This window comes from Rana temporaria, chromosome 9, assembly GCF_905171775.1.
Source record: "Rana temporaria chromosome 9, aRanTem1.1, whole genome shotgun sequence".
NCBI classification, from domain to species: domain Eukaryota; kingdom Metazoa; phylum Chordata; class Amphibia; order Anura; family Ranidae; genus Rana; species Rana temporaria.
In genome coordinates this window covers 63374444-63389616 of record NC_053497.1, presented here as the reverse complement: position 1 = coordinate 63389616, position 15173 = coordinate 63374444, and the positions used below count along the sequence as shown (strand labels likewise).

At 41.8% G+C, this 15173-nt stretch overlaps 1 protein-coding gene across 2 annotated transcripts in view; it reads left to right on the top strand.

Annotated features, from left to right (window-relative positions):
• The window catches only part of LRCH2 (leucine rich repeats and calponin homology domain containing 2), a 138045-nt gene that overhangs the window by 44059 nt on the left and 78813 nt on the right, over nucleotides 1-15173 (top strand). For both annotated transcript variants that reach the window (XM_040323668.1, XM_040323666.1), the window contains exons 7-11: nucleotides 3112-3199; nucleotides 3414-3522; nucleotides 9378-9475; nucleotides 9558-9625; nucleotides 13241-13351. In XM_040323668.1, coding sequence (XP_040179602.1) covers nucleotides 3112-3199; nucleotides 3414-3522; nucleotides 9378-9475; nucleotides 9558-9625; nucleotides 13241-13351 — 474 coding nt within the window. The remainder of the gene's footprint in view (nucleotides 1-3111; nucleotides 3200-3413; nucleotides 3523-9377; nucleotides 9476-9557; nucleotides 9626-13240; nucleotides 13352-15173) is intronic.

Here is a 15173-nt window from a genome sequence, read left to right as displayed (position 1 = left end):
TTCACATATCCCCCCACACAGTATTACCCCCTTCACATATCACCCCCTTCACATATCGCCCCACACAGTATTACCCCCCTTCACATATCCCCCCACACAGTATTGCCCCATCACATATCCCCCCCACACAGTATATTACCCCATCACATATCCCCCACACAGTATTGCCCCATTACATATCACCCCACACAGTATTACCCCATCACATATCTCCCAACACAGTATTGCCCCATCACATATCCCCCACACAGTATTGCTCCATTACATATCCCCCCACACAGTTTTGCCCCCTTTACATGACCCCATCACATATCCCCCACACAGTATTACCACATTACACATCCCCCCACACAGTATTACCACATTACACATCCCCCCACACAGTATTACCACATTACATATCCCCCCACACAGTTTTGCCCCCTTTACATGACCCCCATCACATATCCCCCACACATTATTGCCCCATAACATATCCCCCACACATTATTGCCCCCTTTACATGACCCCATCACAGATCCCCCCACACAGTATTGCCCCATCTAATATCCCCAAACACAGTATTGCCCCATCACATATCCCCCCACACAGTATTGCCCCATCACAGATCCACCCACACAGTATTGCCCCATTACATATCCCCACACAGTATTGCCCCATCACATATCCCCCCACACAGTATTGCCCCATCACAGATCCCCCCACACAGTATTGCCCCATCACAGATCCCCCCACACAGTATTGCCCCATTACATATCCCCCCACACAGTATTGCCCCATTACATATCCCCCACACAGTATTGCCCCATCACATATCCCCCCACACAGTATTGCCCCATTACATATCCCCCCACACAGTATTGCCCCATTACATATCCCCCACACAGTATTGCCCCCTTTACATGACCTCATCACATATCCCACCACACAGTATTGCCCCATCACATATCCCCCACACAGTATTGCCCCCTTTACATGACCCCATCACATATCTCACCACACAGTATTGCCCCATCACATATCCCCCCCCCCACAGTATTTCCCCTTTACATGACCCCCATCACAGATCCCCCCCCCATACAGTATTGCCCCTTTACATGACCCCCATCACAGATCCCCCCCACCATACAGTATTGCCCCATCACATATTCCCCCCCTCCACACACAATATTGCCCCATCACATAATTCCCCCCACACAGTACTGCCCCCTTTACATGATGCCCCCTTTACATGACCCCCCCTTCACACACACAGCACTGCCCCCGCTCCCCATCCTTATCATTTTCATACATTTTCCTCCCTTCCTCCCTTCCCTCTCCACTCCTACCTTTCACAGAGCGCGGGGCGGGAGGCGGGACAGTCGTGGACTGAAGGCGCGGGAGCTGTCGGGTTGACTTTTCGGCGAACTGGTGATTGGCTGCTAGGACCGCCTCCTAGCAGCCAATCACCTCCCATCTAACACGACAGGCAGCTACCTCTCTGGTCCCGCCTCCCGCTGTCCGCTCCTCTGCTAATAATAGCGGAGGAGGCTGGGGACCAAAGCGGCGACTAAATGGCGCGATCGCCGCGGTCCGGAAAGAGCAGCAGCTCGGGCCGGACGCGGACCGCGGGCCGCCATTTAGTGATGCCTGATTTAAAGGGTTGCTAAACCCAGGACCCTGTATTCGCTCTATCTGGTCTCCCACAGTACTCAGAACATGGACATGCAATTTTAGCACATCTAAACTGCTAAATACCCTTTCTCATCAGCAGTTAGAGCAGTCTTGTGACTTCTGTCAGTCTCTGGTTAAAGCTTGTAGGAGGAGTTTTCATTCTCCCCTAAATGTCCTATGAGGCTGCAGGACCCCTGACTCTGTCTGGACAGTGCTGATTGGCCCTGTGCTGATCACATTCTCCCAAGAAAAACAAAACAAACAACTCTCTAGCAATACACGCCAAACTGAACATGTTTCAGCTTGCCCCTAAGGCTCTGTTCTATAAGCAGATTGGGGACAGTGGATGAAGAGGAGGATCAGAGAAGACAGGATCAAACACCTTTCTTTACACAATAAGGAGGATTAACCCCTTAGGTCTCGCAGTGAGTATAGCAAGCATGCTTTACTGCATATACAGACTGATTTTACTGTTGTGGGTTTAGTAACACTTTAAGGTTAGCAGGCTTGTGAAATGCAGTTGCAACTGTTTGCCCTACAACATTCTACCTTGCTCAGATTTCTTTTTTTCTGAAGATTGTGGGGTAAAGTAATTTTACAAGTAGTATATATATACTGTACGTATGATTATTTTTTACCGAAGTACATTACTGTACTTCCTGTTTTTTTCCCTTTTTAGTTAACAGTCTTTTTACCAGGAGTTATATGCAGCTACCTTCAGGTAATTGAACACTGGCGAGGAAAAAAAGAAAAAAACCTATTGGAGAATTCCCTATATAAAAACCCCTTTCCCAGCAAGCTTTTTTTTTTTTGCTAGTCTTTCTAGGTAATGGACCTCTTCTCTCTACTGAGAGGGGGTTACCTTCTTCTATGGAGGTTTTTTCTCTCTTTTCTGATTCTTCTTCTATCAGGATGTTTCATCTACCTGGCTGTACCGTAGCCACTTTTTAGCTTCTGGATCGGTTGACTCTTCTGCTGGGTTTCTGGGTCCACCATGGATAGCGATGCTAGGATGGAGTCTGACCCGCTTTTATTCCTGCCTATACAGGACATCTGCCAAGAGTGCAAGATAGAAGCCCTTTAAACATTCTGGCCCGGGTGCCTAGATATATGCCCTTAGCAGGAAAAGGATTTTGCTGCGACTTCAGACTGTAGTTGTCCTGGGGACCCCTATACTATACAGCAAAAAGTTACTTTGCATTGCACTGTTTCCAGCATGTCTGCACTGCATCCTTCTCACCAACTGCCAGTGGCTGCGTTCCAACTGTTGGTGTACATGAGTTCATAGTGTTTAGTATAAAGTTGAAGATATGTTACTTTAATATTCTGTATACATTTTACTGTGCAAAGGTGTATATTCCTGATGGGTAGCAGTGTGTTTACATTGCAAAAAATATCTACATCCTTTTAAAATAAGTTCCATTTGTTTATTACAAATGCCTGTGTGTCTTGTTGCAGCATTGAAGACTTTTATCCAAGTAAAAATCATGGTCCTGACTCTGGGATTGGTAGTGATAATGGGGATAAACGTCTTTCGACGACAGAAGTAAGTTTCTATAAACTTTGTATGAAGCCAGTTCAAGTTTAGAAATAGTTTATCGCTTATAGCAACTGATAACATTGTATTTATCATTTTTGTTTGGTATTTTTATTAGGTGTTAAGGCAAAATATATTTTTCCACTGCACTTTGTAAACTGGGTTTGGTGGAGACTGGTTAATCAAGGTAATTCTCAGTGATCCAAGCTTTCTCTCTTTTCAGCCTTCAGACGATGATACAATCAGCCTTCACTCTCAGGTATCAGAATCAAGAGACCAGGCTCTGAAAAATGACAATCACCTAATAGGGAATAAACAGGAGTCCCAAAAAGGTAACCATATTTTGGCACAGTTTGTTACTGACAGAATAATTATGGGGAAGACCGAATATATTGCATATATAACAGTGGAATTATTAAATCTATTTATTATTCTTATTATTGAACTGATAAGATAAAGTTCTCAAAATATAACTTTTTATCTTTTTTGCTTGTGTATTTATACTGTCGCCTAGTATGTATTTTTTTCCCCCTGCATTTGGTGGCCAGACAGTTCAAACATGGGTAAATATGATGGCACTTCCACCAACAGTCATGATTTCTTACTTGTCTATTGAGGGACACAGGAAGTCTTAAACCTTTAGGTATACTGTTGCCTATAAGATTGGACATGGGGAAAAGCCCCAAAAATATAGGCCGTCCCTGGGTCAACATGCCTCAGCTTTTACTAATCTCCTGAAAGGACATGTGATTTTTTTTTTTTTTTTTTTTTTGCTCGGCTGACTTGTCTTAATCTATTATTTCTTGCAACATTCTTTTTCTCTTTAATCAATTTTATTCTCCAGGAGGTCTCTTTGCTTTTTTGCACCTACCTGGCAGTTGTCCTCTATCTCAAATGATGGTCTTATTGTGAATGGACCCCACCAGACTGGCTAAGTTTGCTCTGGAGTACTTTCCAGGCCCAGAAGTGTAAGCATGGCCTTTGCATTGCAGATGCTCTGTCTCTGTATACTCTTCTGTGAGTGGGCCATTTGGGCCAGGTACTGGGAGCTCTCTTGTTTTTCATTAGTCACTGGGTACCTAATTTTGAATCCCTTATCTTCCTCCGGCTTGCCGTGGGACACTGTGGAACTCAATGGTGAAGTCATTCTACGTGAGTGTTGCATGCATGGGCTTCACAACCTCTTTTCTGCCAGACAGCCCTGAGAAAGCGTCTCGCCTGCTGCTTCTGCTTCAAGAGACACATGAAACTTCAATCCTGGATCAGTTTTTGGTTACCTTCGAACTTGAGTACTGTACCTTGATGACTGCCCTTGTGGCTGCAGCATGTTTGATTCTAGATACGGGGTGGAAAGTTCAACTATTCCGAGTGTAATGCCACACTGTACACTAACAAGTTGAGGTCTGCCTGCAGCGCGTACCTTGAGAGGTCTGACACACATAGTGTGCAGCAGTGGTAGTGACCAAGGTTGTGTCTGTCTTGGTGTCTTCTAAATGCTGCTCTGACATTGGGGAAATAATTCCATCCAATTTTTTGAAAGAGCCAGTCTGTCAGGCTGGAAGGAGGAAGGTTTGTATATGTTGTTGTTGTTCATGGAACCATGGGATCAGTACACCACAATCTATGGCTTTCCTCCCTTGACACTTCTTCCTCGACTGTTTTGCAGGATCAAGATGGAAGGTCATTCTGGTAGTTTTCAAAGTTAGATTGACCTAGGAGAGTGTGGTATGTGGACCTGGTAAGACTTCTCGAAGATGCAGATACAGTGGGTTTTTGTCAGAACACTTGGCTCTTTTGGCCCAAGAAGCAGTTTACTACCCTACTTTTTGGTCACTGGCTTTAACAGTGTTGTTGTGTTGTTACTGAAGCTCAGGTTACGAGGGACAGGGGCACCACTTTTTCTCTGCCATGCTCAATTCTAGGAAGTCTACTTCCCAAAGCCACAATTTGGCCCTTAGTGCGATCAAGGGTCAGATCTCCACTCTTGCCTTTGTATTTCTATCTAATAAAGGTTTCACTTTGCTACACTTAGTTTGATGCTTTTTTGTACTCGATTTTCCCGGACTGTTGGCTTCCTACTTGCTGATCAAGACATTTTGTGCAAGGGGTCACCAATGTTTCCCTAGTCAATCCCCTCTTCCTCCGTAAGGTTTGAGTTTGGTCCTTTCAGTGCTTCAGAAGCGCGTTTGGGAACCCATCAAAGACATCCATCTTTCTAACTCTAACTTACAAAGCAGATTTCCTTGTTGCTATCAACTCGGTTAAACGAGTATCTGAACATGCAGCCTTTTCTTGCAAGAAGCCCTTTTTGGTCCTGCTCAAAGAAGGTGATGTTGAAATCTAGACCTTTCTTCCCAATGTGCTTCCCCCTAATCAGGTCATTGTCCTTCACTTTTTGTATCCAGTGTATCCAAGGTGGTTTGGGCTGTTTGAGTGCACCTCTCTGCTACTTCTGTATTCTATGAAACCGATTATTTCATGTTTTTGCCACCGAAGGCTCAGGTTCCACTCTTTCCAGTCAAGGCTTTCTCCAGCAGGACTGCGAGTGCTTTTTGAGTGCTTGATTATCAATCTTTTGTCTCTCAGATTTGTAAGGCTTACGCTTGGTCTTCAGTTCACAAGTTTTCCACCTTTTACCACATGGATGTTTCGGCCTTTTCTGATGCAAGCTTCAGACTTCATGTCCTTCAGGCAGCTATTTGATGTACAACCAGTCCAGAGGGCATAGGCAGATAGATAAAGCCAGTTCAGTGGAGTTCAAGTGAAGGGCCAGATCTGGTTAAGCTTCTGGAACTGGACAGCTGCCGGCTCTGAGAAGAGATAGAAGGTACTCTGCATGAAATAAATAGGAAGAAAGAGCAGCGCCATCTAAGTGCAGCAATTGAGGCAACGTTTAATGCAAGGTGTGTGGAATAAAACTTGCAGGACAATGGATAAACCTTATAAAGGAGCACGCATGCTTCTAACGCGAACCCCACCTTCTCCACCTTCCACCCGAATGTGATGTCAGCGGTTCTTCTCGAGTGTGCACCCGAGTCCCAGGAAGCGCCGAAAGCCACCAGCGCAGCCGAGATGAGTGGCCACCCAACCATATACCGGACCACGTCTTCCCCCTAAACGGATTAACCTTGTTATTTTAAATGCGTTGGTCTATTGTACTGTGAGTTTTATTCCACACATTGCATTAAATATTGCCTCAGTTGCTGCACTTAGATGGAGCTACTCTTTCTTCCTATCCAAGTTCTATTTACTTTCAGCTTGTTAGCAGTTGTTTGCTATTAGGGATGGTCCTGATGTTCGAATCAAACGTAAGTTCGGCTCAAAACATCAGGTGTTCATTTGTCCGCAAACGGACCGAACATATGGGGTGTTCAAGGCAAATTCGAGCACCGCGGAGTGCCCCATAATGCACTGCGAGATTGCAGTGCAATGATGACTGCTGATTGTTCAAAGCATGCACCTGACCTGCATGCTTTGGCCAACCACAGGGCGATCTGCTGGGAGAGCCATGATTGGCCAAAGGCATGGTGCCTTTGACGAATCGTGGCTCAGGGGCCTAAGTCCATGCCCCACACTATATGAGGCTGCTTACACAGCAGCTGTATGTAGTGTGATAACGTGAAGAGATTGAGAGAACTTGAGCTAGATTAGGCAGTTAGTGGCGTGCAGGCAGTTTAGTGTATGTATATATATATATATATATATATATGTGTATATGTGTGTGTGTATGTGTGTGTGTGTGTGTGTATATATATATATATATATATATATATATATATATATATATATATATATATATACACACACACACAGTGCAGGTACAGTGCCTTGCAAAAATATTCACCCCCCTTGGCTTTTTACCTATTTTGTTACATTACAGCCTTTAGTTCAGGGGTCTCAAACTCAAATTACCTGAGGGCCACAAGACAAGTTTTCATATGCCATGGGGGGCCGCATGCAAACTTTCAAACTTCAAAAACAACAGTACTGGTGTCAGCGAGCGCATTACTAACCCCCAGCACTGGTGTCAGCGAACACATTACTAACCCCCAGCACTGGTGTCAGCGAACACATTACTAACCCCCAGCACTGGTGTCAGCGAACACATTACTAACCCCCAGCACTGGTGTCAGCGAACACATTTTTAACCCCCAGCACTGGTGTCAGCGAGCGCATTATTACCACCAGCACTGGTGTAAGTCAGGGTTTGACAAATTTGCTTGGAATCTAGGATCCAGCTAAAAAAGTTAGGAGCCAGAAAACGCACCCCGTCCCGACGAGCTTGCGCGCAGAAGCGAACACATACGTGAGCAGCGCCCGCATATGTAAACGGTGTTCAAACCACACATGTGAGGTATCGCCGCGATTGGTAGAGTGAGAGCAATAATTCTAGCTCCTCTGTAACTTAAAACATGCAACCTGTAGATTTTTTTAAACGTCGCCTATGAAGATTTTAAAGGGTAAAAAAGTTTGTCGGCATTTCACAAGCGGACACAATTTTGAAGCGTGACATGTTGGGTATGAATTTACTCGGCGTAACATTATCTTTCATAATATTAAAAAAAATGGGGATAACTTTACTGTTGTCTTATTTTTTAATTAAAAAAAGTGTAATTTTTTCCCAAAAAAGTGCGCTTGTAAGACCGCTGCGCAAATACGGCGTAACAGAAAGTATTGCAACGATCGCTATTTTATTCTCTAGGGTGTTAGGATAAAAAATATATATAATGTTTGGGGGTTCTAATTAGAGGGAAGAATATGGCAGTGAAAATAGTGTAAAATGACATTAGAATTGCTGTTTAACTTGTAATGCTTAACTTGTAATACCAACGGCTCACCACCAGATGGCGCCAGCTCCCCCCACTTCCACCCTGCCTGCGGGCCATTTATAACTGCTCCGCGGGCCGCAAATGGCCCGCGGGCCGGTACTTTGAGACCACTGCTTTAGTGTTTTATGTGTTTTTTTTTATCTGAATTGTACGTGATGGATCAGAACACAATAGTCTAAGTTGGTGAAGTAAACCCTTTAGTTGAACTGCTTTTGGATTTCCCAAAGGTGTAAGACTTCTATAATTCCTTACTCGACTAGAAAGAAAATAGAATTTTTGTACTCTTTAAAATCTTTTTGGAGTTCAGTGGGAAACCGTTACCTTCCCTCTGAGTTTATGATCACTGCTTTGCTACTGAACCATGACATGTTGGTAGTAGAAGGGGTAATCCCAGGCCTGGTCTGAAGTTTTTGTTTTTGTTCAAAGTAAAATTGGCTTTTTGATATTTTTGGCATATTGTGCTATGATATCCTAGAGTTGTGCTATGAATTTGGCTTAAGACTGTGCTAAAATAACATTGGTAAAAAACAACTCTAGCATGACTTAAAGAGGTGGTTCACCCTCAATAACAACATTCTAGCATCAAATTAAGCATAGTAGCGCGAGCTACAGTATGCCTTTATTTATTTTTTTTGCCCTGTACTCACTGTTTAATCCTATAGTGAAGATTCAGACTCCCCGCGGGGAATGGGCGTTCCATACCTAGAGGGAAGATGATTGACGGCCGGCTATGGCGCGTCACGCTCCCCGAAGATAGCCAGAGTAGGTTTCGGCTCTTCACGGCACCTGCGCACAGACTAGGCGCAGGCGCCGTGAAGAGCCAAGTCCTATTTCGGCTATTTCCAGAGAAGCGTGACGCGCCAGAGCCAGCCGTCAATCATCTTCCCTCTGGATAGGAACGCCCATTCCCCGCGGGGAGTCTGACTCTTCACTATAGGATTAAACGGTGAGTACGGGGCAAAAAATAAAAATAAAGGCATACTGTAGCTCGCGCTACTATGCTTAATTTAATGCTAGAAAAAAAAAAAAAAAAAAATGTATAGGGTGAACCCCCTCTTTAAGCGCTTCATTTATTTTGCAGCTTGATAAATCAGGACCAGTAAGTGGTGATGTTGCTGCTAAATATTTACATACTACATTGTAGCATTAAAACTCCCAACTAAAAAAAGCCAAATCTAAAAAAGTTGTCTTTCATGTAGAAATTTTCTCATTCCTGAACAAACTCTTGTATATAGTCTGTGGGGTGAAGGCATGTGTTTTTTTTTACATATTTAGATGGCAAGCTAATGGCAGAAAACATGAAGCTGCACAATCTCTAAGCAGATAAGTAACTTTTACTCTCTTCATCATCATAACAGGTCAGGATGGCTATGAATATGATCCCAATGGTGAAGATGCTACCCTGTCAGATCATGGTGATGTACAACTTAGTGGTCCTTTTGTTTCTTATATTAAGGTAACTTTTACGGAGTGTTGATGAGCTTCGCTATACTCTTATGAAATGCCCAATCCTAAGATTTGTGCCATTGGGTTTTTAGGAACGTGGAAAACTTTGTGACAAGTCGGAGAAGGCAGATGAGAATGAAGAATGGGAAGAAGAGCAAAGGTAGATAATTGAGTTCATTCCGTGGCAGTAGTTTAGAAGCCGCAGCTTTAGAGGCGATCACTAATGGACAGCTCTTCTGACCTTTCCTCGCAACCTTCTTTGCAGCTTAAAGGATAAGTTCACCTTTGTTCACTTTTTTTCTTCTTCTTAATTCCAGCTCCCCTATGTACCAATAGAGCATTCTTGTACTTTTTGTGCAAAAACATTAACGCTTTCCATTAATTCTACGTACACTTACTCTACTTGTCTCCTCGTCTCATCATCCATGTTTACAGACTTATCTATTAGTAATGTCTTACTTCTTGGTCAGACTATAGGTTATGACACAGGAAGGAGTGGACCAGCTGACGCAACCCACAAATAGTCAAAATGTCCCATTAACCACATGTAGTGCAGCCAATTGAAATCAACCGGCTGCCCTATGCTTGTCTCAGGAAAAACGAAAACGTTTGCTCCCACTATGCTAGATGTGAATGGGGCCTGAAAGTGACATTTTTAAAGCGGTCGTTTTTTTCATCATTGGTATCCACTTCAGAACTCCTAAAAAACGACCGTTTTTAAAAGTTTTTTTTTCCATTGATACATGTTTCCTCGGGCAAGACCCGGGTTCTCAAAAACGTTTTCACAGGCATACTATAGACACCCAGCAGGTTCAATATTTAAAGGAATTATTTTATTTTTATTTAAGCATCATTAAAATCACTGCTCTTGAATCTTTAGGTGCAAACTACAGAGCACAAGTGCAGTACACACCAAGTAGTTTAGGTGCAAACTATAGAGCACAAGTGCAGTACACACCAAGTAGCTTTAGGTGCAAACTAAATATTTGTCCACTCACTTCTATGTACTTGTATAAAGATGGCCATACACTATGCAATCTCATTGTATATTTTGTATTTAGTGAGAAGGGTGATCACTGATTGATTGCATTTCATTTCATTTAAAAAAGTCCAGCTAGGAGTGGGTGGGTAGATGATGCAGAGTGTGTGCTAATGAGATCTGCTGGTCAACTCCTTCCTGTGCCATAATAGTCTGTCCAGGAAGTAAAACATTACTAATGGATACGTCTGGAAACATGGATGAAGACAAGTAAGAGTCGTCTTCAGGACGCCTTGCCGAGTCGCCCCCGAAGCCGTGCCGCCCCAGTGTGAACCGGCTCTAAGTGTATCTGGAATTAATGGAAAGCATTGATATTTTTTGCAAGAAAAGTACGTAAATGCTCTATTGCTACGTAGGGGAGCTGGAATAATAATAATAATAAAAAAAAGGGAAACTTGTCCTTTCATTTTCTGAGTCACCGATTTTGCTTTCTGTATTCATCAAAAGCCTTAAACTAATAACTTGTAACTGCTGCATATAAGCAGAACTACAACCTTATCATTTAGTTTTATACGGCTTCTGAGGACAGACCTGAAACTGATAAGTTGAAAGAAAGCTTATAATGGCTTGTAGTCATTTTATTTAACCCCTTCAAATCCTATCTGAACACAGTTTTTTTTAACTTTGAAGAACTCTACATATCACAACTTCTTGGTGCATCTTGGTGGAGTATACCTTGTTTTTTTAGGACAAATTGGGCTTTTATTTCGTGGTAACTGGTAATGGATATCTTCTGATTTTTTTTTTTATTAACCAATTAAGGACCAAGCCTCTTTTTCAGACTCAGTGTTTACAAGTTAAAATAATTTTTTTTGCTAGAAAATTACTTGGAACCCCCAAACATTATACATTTTTTCTAACACCATAGAGAATAAAATGGCGGTCATTGCAATACTTTGTCACACCATATTTGCGCAGCAGTCTTACAAGCACACTTTTTTTTTTTTTTTAAATACACTTTTTTTTAATAAAAAAATAAGAGTTGGCCCAATTTTTTTTTTTTTTAATATTGTGAAAGATAATGTTGCGCCGAGTAAATTGATACCCAACATTTCACGCTTCAAAATTGCGCCCGCTCGTAGAAGGGCGACAAGCTTTTACACTTAAAAATCTCCATAGGCGGCGTTTAAAAAATTCTACAGGTTGCATGTTTTAAATTAGAGGTTTAGAATTATTGGGCTCGCTCGAACGATCGCGGCGATACCTCACATGTGGTTTGTACACCGTTTTATTTTACTTTTATTTTATTGATTTTAAAACTGTTTAAAAAATAAAATAAAAAATTGGGTCACTTTTATTCTTATTACAAGGAATGTAAACATCCCTTGTAATACAAAAAAGCATGACAGGTCCTCTTAAATATGAGATCTGTGTTTAAAAAGACCTCAGATCTCATATTTGGACTTAAATGCAATATAAAAATAAATAAATAATTTGTCATTTAAAAAAAAATAAGTCAAAATTGGCCCTTTAAGAGCTATGGGCGGAAGTGACATTTTGACGTCACTTTCGCCCTGCTAGGGTATAGAGACGGATGGGGGCTATCTTGTCCCTCACTCGTATTCATACCCAGGAAGGAGAAGGACCCGATCGCCTCTGCTGCTACCGACGGCTCTGGTAAGCTGTGGAGAGCGGCGGGAGGGTGTAACGGTGATCTTGTGGCGAATCTGTCACAGAGACTACCATTATCGTAAACCGGACCGCCGGCTGAAAAGATGGATCCCTCAAGTATGGCAGCAGCTGCTGTCATAACTGAGATATCCAACTTTAAAGTGCCGAAGTGTATATATACAGTGGGCGGTCCGGAAGTGGTTAAATGGCTTTTTTTTTATTTAGCTGTATATTTCTTGCTATTACCATAACCTACCCAAGACAGGTTCTCCTACTGACGATTGCAGCAATACCACATATGTGTGTGTGTGTTTGTTATTTGTACTCATCATAGGGGCCAGAAACAGTTGTGCACATTTTGCTTTTTTTTTCCCCTACATAAAACACATGCTTTTTTTTATTATTTAAATCCTACCTAAAATACCCAGACCTATTAACCTAGATCAAGGAGAAAGGGGTACAATCTATCTCTCCATTTAAAGTGGAACCTCACTGCATCTTTGCTCCACAAACCAAAGTGCTTTTTAATTAATTTTTAATATTCAAAGCAGAGCTCATCCATCCATGTTTCATAATTTTATATTGCTAAGAAATCACATTGAACCCCCCCCCCCCCATGGCCATCTTGAGTAAGACCAGATTAATTTAGCTTTTACTTCCTGGAATCCATTTGCCCTTAGCTGAGGAATGCAGGCAGAAGGGTGTGCTTGGCTAAGAAAACCCCTCCTGAAGACTCCTCAGATGTGCGACAATAAAATGCATATGAATTTTGTTGGGTTTTGAAAAAAATGACTGCCATTTGAATTGGAATGGTAATTTTTTTATATAATCAAAGCCCAACTCAAGCCAAACTTTTTTTTTTTTTTTTTTTTTTTTTTTTTTGTTTAGTTGTTGGGTATGTTGTACCAGTCAGAACCTCTCTCAGCCTTTGTACTGATGTTTGTCTCCCTGCTTAATTGAACCTTCTTCTTTCTGTCTGATGGTGGTCAGAACCAGACCTGAGGAGATCACCCCCTTCTTCCCAAGAACCCCCATCTCGCAGAGACACATTTTCTTTTGATAAGGCAGATGATGATTATGGCAATATGTAAATTTGTTAAGCTTTGAGCTTTGGTTTCCCTTCAGGCTTCAAAAAGAGCAGCTTTTAGTAGAGGCAGAGGAAGAAGATGAAATAAAAGAAGTTACAGATCTGAGGAAAATAGCAGCACAGTTACTACAGCAAGAAAGGCACAACAGGTGTGTATATTGTGTTTGTGGATAAGCCTGGAGTGACTTTTTCATTTGGACCTTTGTGAACTCCAGTGACTTAAAGAATAAGTACTGCTTTTTTTACTTATTTGCTCTTATAAAATATCCTTTAAATGCATACATATGGTATTTTATAGAAGAAAGTAGGTTTGGCATGTGAATTACTACTTAACTAGCTGGGGATTGGCTGACAAGGCTCAGCATAATGGCTTTAGATGTATATATGTCATTGGCCAACAGAGATCATCTAAAGGTTTCCTGTTTCCAAGTATTTTTTCTTTCATACAGTTCTGAAAAACTGTAATGCTTTCTAACACTTCACAGTCGGCGTGTGCTGTATAGAAGTAATTATTTTGAGGCACTTATGAGGAGCAACATACAGTGGATATAATAAGTCTACACACCCCTGTTTAAAAATGTCAGGTTTCTGTGATGTAAAAAATGAGACAAAGATAAATCCTTTCAGAACTTTTTCGTCCTTTTACTGTGACATATAAACTGTACAACTCAGTTGAACAACAAACTGAAATCTTTTAGGTGGAGGAAAGTAAAAAATAATAATAATATGGTTGCATAAGTGTGCAGACCCTTAAAACGAATACTTTGTTGAATCCCCTTTTGGTTTTATTACAGCACTCACTTTATGGGTAGGAGTCTATCAGCATGGCAGTCCTTGACTTGGCAATATTTTGCCCACTGTTCTTTGCAGAAACACTCCAAATCTGGCAGATTGCAAGGGCATCTCCTGTGCACAGCCCTCTTCAGATCACCCCACATATTTTAAATCAGATTTAGGTCTGGGCTCTGGCTGGGCATTCCAAAACGTTAATCTTCTGGTGAAGCCATTCCTTTGTTGATTTGGATTTATGCTTTGGGTCATTGTCATGCTGAAAGATGCAGTTCCTCTTCATGTTCAGCTTTCTAGCAGAAGCCTGAAGGTTTTGTGACAATATTGACTGGTATTTGGTATAATTCCCTCTGCCTTGACTAAGGCCCCTGTTCCAGCTGAAGAAAAACGGCTCCAAAAGCATGATGCTGCCACCACCATGCTTCACGGTGGGTATGGTGTTCTTTTGGTGATGTGCAGTGTTTTTGCACCAAACATATCTTTTGGCCAAAAAGTTCAACCTTGGTTTCATCAGACCATAACACATTTTCCTGCATGCTTTTGTGAGACTTCAGATATGTTTTTGCAAAATTTAGCTGGGTTTGGATTTGTTTTTCGGAAGAAAAGGCTTCCGTCATGCCACTCTATCCCATAGCCCAGACATACGAAGAATACAGCAGATTGTTGTCACATGTACCACACAGCCAGTACTTGGCAGATATTCTTTCAGCACCTTTAATGTCCTGACTGGTTTTGTTCTTGTTTTTCAATCATTTTTGGGGGGGCATACAGTTCTGTTGTGCCATATTTTCTCCACTTGATGATGACTGTTTTCCATGGTATATTTGCCGCCCTTATTTACAATGAGTAGGCTGAGGTTCTTGTATCATTGATGTTTAATGTACATATCAAGTTCTTATACCGATATTTGCATCAACACTGTAGAACTGAATAAAGAGAACAAATATGAAGGACAAATCATCAGACATACAGTGAATTGCATTTAAAACAAACAGGACTTGAAACTAATAACTAGACAGAAATAAATCTACGTACCACTTTTGACTGCTTGTGAGCTAAGAGAGGGGTTTGTATCTTGAAGATTCTTGGTAGATGGCTTACTTTTACACACCAAAAAAACAAACACTTTAAACCTTGTGAGGACAGCACAGATAATCTTATTTTAGTTGTAAGAAAAACAGA